The sequence below is a fragment of the Triticum urartu genome, chromosome 2A (assembly GCF_056163025.1).
Source record: "Triticum urartu cultivar PI428250 chromosome 2A, HENAU_Tu73, whole genome shotgun sequence".
NCBI lineage: Eukaryota > Viridiplantae > Streptophyta > Magnoliopsida > Poales > Poaceae > Triticum > Triticum urartu.
The window spans coordinates 685,346,106-685,351,842 of record NC_141874.1 but is presented as its reverse complement, the minus strand read 5'-3'; the positions used below and the strand labels follow the sequence as shown (position 1 = coordinate 685,351,842).

Here is a 5,737-nt window from a genome sequence, read left to right as displayed (position 1 = left end):
GGACGCCATGGTCCGATGTAGTAGCTTAAAAGCAGTCGCCAATTCATTCGATTCGATCACATATCCACATGTGATTCAAGTCTGAAAGGAACAAAGATCCCACGTGAAATGGTGGCTCGTCACACTTGGCCGCTGCCGCTCGTGCTCGCTGTCCTGGCGGCGGCATTGCTCGTGGCGGCGCCGGCCGTGGCGGACGCGTCGGCGCCCGTGCACCTCGAGGCGCTGCTGGCGTTCAAGAAGGGCGTCACCGCCGACCCGCTCGGCGCGCTGTCCGACTGGATGGCGGGGGCTGGCGACGCCGTCCGCGGCGGGGTGCCGCGCCACTGCAACTGGACCGGCATCGCCTGCGACGGCGCGGGCCGCGTCACGTCCATCCAGCTGCTCCAGACCCAGCTCCAGGGCGCGCTCACGCCGTTCCTCGGCAACATCTCCACGCTCCAGCTCCTCGACCTCACCGAGAACGGCTTCACCGGCGCCATCCCGCCGCAGCTCGGCCGCCTCGGCCAGCTCCAGCAGCTCGTCCTCGCCGAGAACGGCTTCGCCGGCGGCATCCCCCCGGAGCTCGGCGACCTGGCGAGCCTGCAGCTCCTGGACCTCAGCAACAACTCCCTCAGCGGCGGCATCCCGAGCAGCCTCTGCAACTGCTCGGCGATGTGGGCGCTCGGCGTGGACATCAACAACCTCACCGGCCAAATCCCGTCATGCATCGGCGATCTGGACAAACTCCAGATATTCGAGGCCTTTATGAACAATCTCGACGGTGAGCTTCCGCCGTCATTCGCCAAGCTCACGCAGATGAAGTCGCTGGACCTCAGCGCCAACAAGCTGTCCGGCTCGATCCCGCAGGAGATCGGGAACTTCTCGCACCTCTGGATTCTTCAGATGTGGGAAAACCGTTTCTCCGGCCCAATCCCGTCGGAGCTCGGCCGGTGTAAGAACCTCACCAGGCTCAACATATACAGCAACCGATTCACCGGCGCCATCCCTCGCGAGCTTGGGGAGCTCGTGAACCTGGAGGAGTTGCGCCTGTACCACAACGTGCTGTCGTCCGAGATCCCGAGCTCGCTGGGGCGGTGCACGAAGCTAGTATCGCTTGGGCTGTCCACGAACCAGCTGACCGGCTCGATCCCGCCGGAGCTCGGCGAGCTCCGGTCGCTCCAGACGCTGACGCTCCATGATAACCGGCTCACCGGCACGGTTCCGACGTCTCTGACGAATCTTGTCAACCTTACATACCTGTCGCTCAACCAGAACTCTCTGTCTGGCCGGCTGCCGGAGAACATCGGGTCGCTCCAGAATCTCCAGAAGCTCGTCGTCCACGCCAACTCCCTCTCCGGCCCGATCCCAGCGAGCATCGCCAACTGCACGATGCTCTCCAACGCGAGCATGTCAAACAACGAGTTCACGGGCCACCTGCCTGCTGGGCTTGGCCGGCTAAAGGACCTCGCGTTCCTTTCAGTTGGCGCCAACTCGCTGACCGGAGGCATACCGGAGGACCTGTTCGACTGCGGCAGCCTCCGCACGCTGGACCTGGCGTGGAACAACTTCACCGGTGGTCTGAACCGCCGCGTCGGCCAGCTCGGCGAGCTCAGACGGCTGCATCTGCAATGGAACGCGCTGTCGGGGACGATACCGGAGGAGATCGGCAACCTGACGAACCTCATCGACCTGAAGCTCGGCGGGAACCGGTTCGCCGGCCGAGTACCGGCGAGCATCTCCAACATGTCGTCTTCCCTTCAGGTGCTGGACCTGTCGCACAACCGCCTCAACGGCGCCCTGCCCGACGAGCTCTTCGAGCTCCGGCAGCTCACCATCCTCGACCTCGGGTCGAACAGGTTCGCCGGCGCGATCCCCGCCGAGGTCTCCAACCTCCGGTCGCTCTCGTTCCTCGACCTTTCGAAGAACAGGCTGAACGGCACGTTCCCCGCCGGGCTCGGTGGCCACGAGCAGCTCCTCACGCTGGACCTGTCGCACAACCGCCTCTCCGGCGCGATCCCCGGCGCAGCGGTCGCGGCCATGAGCACCGTGCAGATGTACCTCAACCTGTCCAACAACGCTTTCACGGGCCCGATACCACGGGAGGTGGGCGGGCTCACGATGGTCCAAGCCATCGACCTGTCGAACAACCAGCTCTCCGGCGGCATCCCGGCGACGCTGGCCGGCTGCAAGAACCTGTACTCGCTCGATCTCTCGGCCAACAACCTCGTCGGCACCCTCCCGGCCGGTCTCTTCCCCCAGCTCGACCTCCTGACGACCCTCAACGTCTCCCACAACGACCTCGACGGAGAGATCAACCCTGACATGGCCGCGCTGAAGCACATTCAGACGCTTGACCTGTCGAGCAACGCGTTCGCCGGGACCATACCGCCGGCGCTGGCGAACCTGACGAGCCTGAGGGAGCTCAACCTGTCTTCCAACCATTTGGAGGGCCCCGTGCCGGACACCGGAGTGTTCAGGAACCTGAGCGTGTCGAGCCTGCAGGGCAATCCCGGCCTCTGCGGGTGGAACCTCCTCGCGCCGTGCCACGCCGCCGGCGCTGGGAAGCCGCGGTTCTCGAGGACAGGGCTCGTGGTGCTCGTCGTGCTGCTGGTGCTGGCGTTGCTGCTGCTCTTCTCACTCGTGACGATTCTAGTTGTTTGCTGCCGGCGATACAAGAAGAAGGTGAAGTCTGACGGCTCCTCCCATCTGTCGGAGACCTTCGTCGTGCCGGAACTGAGGAGATTCACATACGGCGAGCTGGAGTCGGCCACCGGCTCGTTCGACCAAGGCAACGTGATCGGGAGCAGCAGCCTGAGCACGGTGTACAAGGGCGTGCTCGTCGAGCCGGACGGCAAGGCCGTCGCCGTGAAGCGGCTCAACCTGGAGCAGTTCCCGGCCATGTCGGACAAGAGCTTCCTCACGGAGCTCGCGACGCTGAGCCGGCTGAGGCACAAGAACCTGGCGCGGGTGGTCGGGTACGCGTGGGAGGCCTTCAAGATGAAGGCCCTGGTCCTCGAGTACATGGACAACGGCGACCTCGACGGCGCGATACACGGCCCCGACGCGCCGCGGTGGACGGTGGCGGAGCGGCTGCGCGTGTGCGTCTCCGTGGCGCACGGGCTCGTGTACCTGCACTCCGGCTACGGATTCCCCATCGTGCACTGCGACGTCAAGCCCTCCAACGTCCTGCTGGACGCCGACTGGGAGGCGCGCGTCAGCGACTTTGGCACGGCGCGGATGCTGGGCGTCCACCTGACGGACGCGGCCGCGCCCGACTCGGCGACGTCGTCGACGTTCCGGGGCACCGTCGGGTACATGGCACCAGGTACAGTCTACAACTTCTGATTTCAGTGATGATTTCTGAACCTTGTTCTGAACTTCTGATAACATTTTCTTGTCTCCTGCGATGCAGAGTTGGCGTACATGCGGGGCGCCTCGCCGAAGGCGGACGTGTTCAGCTTCGGTGTCCTGGTGATGGAGCTGTTCACCAAGCGGAGGCCGACGGGGAACATCGAGGAGGACGGCGTGCCGATGACGCTGCAGCAGCTCGTCGGCAACGCGCTCTCCAGGGGCCTCGAGGGCGTCGCCGGCGTGCTGGACTCCGGCATGAAGGTGGCCACCGAGATAGAGCTGTCCACGGCCGCCGACGCGCTGCGCCTGGCATCGTCGTGCGCCGAGTTCGAGCCCGCGGACCGGCCCGACATGAACGGCGTGCTCTCGGCGCTCCTCAAGATGAGCAGAGCCTGTGGAGGAGACTAGAGCCGAGCTGCAGCATTTGCTCCATGTAAGAGGAGATTCCATCTTTTTTTCAAAGTTTTAGAAGAAGAGGTTCAATCTTTCGAGTGGTCTGGATGGCATTTTGTTGTGCTCTTGTTCATTTTGGGTGTCACAGACAAGCAAAGCTGTTTTTGTCAACTTATTAAGGGCTTTCCCTCAATTTCATTAGCTGGGCCACACGGGGAGAGGATCATGACGAATAACTGAGCCTTGTAAGCGGTAGCCGCCAAGTATATCCCTTGTTGGAGTGCTTTCACATAATGTTATCCTTAATTTGTTCGTTAAGGTAAAAGTCATGCAGAAGCATCAAAAAGTGAAGAACTCTCAGATATAGTCAACAAAGACTTTTTTTTTTGAAACTATGATGATTTTTATAGCAAATTCGGAAACTATACACCATAACGCAGAAAATATCAAAAGTATCACCCTGTCGGCCTCCTGTTAGCCGAAGAGGGACTTTTCGGCCTACCATTGGCTGAAAAGGGACTTTTCGGCCTACCGCTGGCCAAAAAAGAGTCCCTTTTCGGCCAACACCGGCTCTACTGTTTTAGAATATTCATATCAATTAGTATTTTTTGGATTTTAATTTGATTCTTTTTGCATTAGATTAGAAATTTTATGAAGTTTCTGTAGATATCAAGTTTGACTAGATTTTAAAGTTTGATTTATTCTTTTATGAATTTGCTGAAATCACTAGATTGCCTATAATTTGAGCTGGGAGTATTCTTTTTAGATGGTTCTTTTTGCTACTGGTTCTTTGTGACTTTGTTTATCAGTAATAATTAATTGGTAAATTTTAGGATTATTTAAAATTAGGTTTTCACGGTTCTGTTTTAGTGTTTTATAGGTTTTGTGCTATATCTTTTAATTTTAATTGCTTTAAATTGTTTTCTTTATTTTTATGACATATTCTTTTAGTTTCTGTTAAGTTATTAGTAGATATTTTATTTGTAGTCTTTTTTTGTATTTTATTTCTTTTATCCTCTATTTTCTTTCCCGTTGTTCTTTCTCTTCATTTTCTCCCACTATTTTCTTTGCCGCCCTTTTCTCCCGCCATTCTCTCCTGCCATTCTTTGCCTCCATTTTCTCCTGCCATTTTCTTTCCCGTCATTTTATTTACCGCCATTCTCTTCCTCCATTTTCTCTCGCCATTTTATTTCCTGCAATTCTCTCCCGCCATTTTTTCCTGCTATTTTTTTCCCGTCATTCTCTCTCGCCATCTTCTTTCCCTCCATCTTCTTTATCGCCATCTTCACTTCTCAACTTATAAAACCAGCCTCACGTTGTCCACGACCGTAGATAACATCGTCTGACACGGTCTGTGTCTCCTGCGTCGGTGCTGCTGGTAGAGCGTGAAACACTGTCTGAGAGAAGTCATAAGTGTTTGCAGCTTCATCATCATCATCGGAGAGTGTTTCACACTTACGACTTCTCTCACACAGTGTTTCACACTCCACATGAAGGCATCATAGTCATCCTCCATTGATGCAGCACTCCTTAGTGTGGCGGGAGAGAATGGCGGGAGAAAATGGCGGCAAAGAAGATGACGGGAAAGAAAATGAAGGGAAAAAGATTACGGAAAAGTATTTTTTCATGTATAAAACAGCAATGGTTGTACAGGATTTATAAGGAACTTTTAAATATAAACTCCTATGAAGCTCAAAACAAGTTTTCTAGTAGGATAAAAGAAATAAAATACAAAAAAGTACTACAAATAAAATAGCTACTGATAACTAAACAGAAACAAAAAGAATATGTCAAAAAAACTAAAGAAAACAATTTAAAGCAATTAAAATTAAAAGAAATGGCATAAAACCTATAAAACATTAAAACAGAACTGTTTTCATAAAAACCTAATTTTAAATTATTATAAAATTCGCCAATTAATTACTACTGATAAACAAAGCCATAAAGAACCATTAGCAAAAAGAATCATCTGAAAAAAATACTCCTAGCTCAAATTATAGGCAATCTAGTGATT

The 5,737-nt window shown here is 54.6% G+C and overlaps 1 protein-coding gene across 1 annotated transcript; it reads left to right on the top strand.

Moving 5' to 3' along the window:
- FLS2 (Leucine-rich receptor-like protein kinase family protein) lies at window positions 1-4,077 on the top strand. Its single transcript, XM_048703234.2, has 2 exons — window positions 1-3,304; window positions 3,392-4,077. The coding sequence occupies exons 1-2, from the start codon at window positions 109-111 to the stop codon at window positions 3,736-3,738; spliced, it is 3,543 nt and encodes a 1,180-aa protein (XP_048559191.2). The 5' UTR covers window positions 1-108; the 3' UTR covers window positions 3,739-4,077.
- The last annotated feature ends 1,660 nt before the right edge of the window (window positions 4,078-5,737 follow it).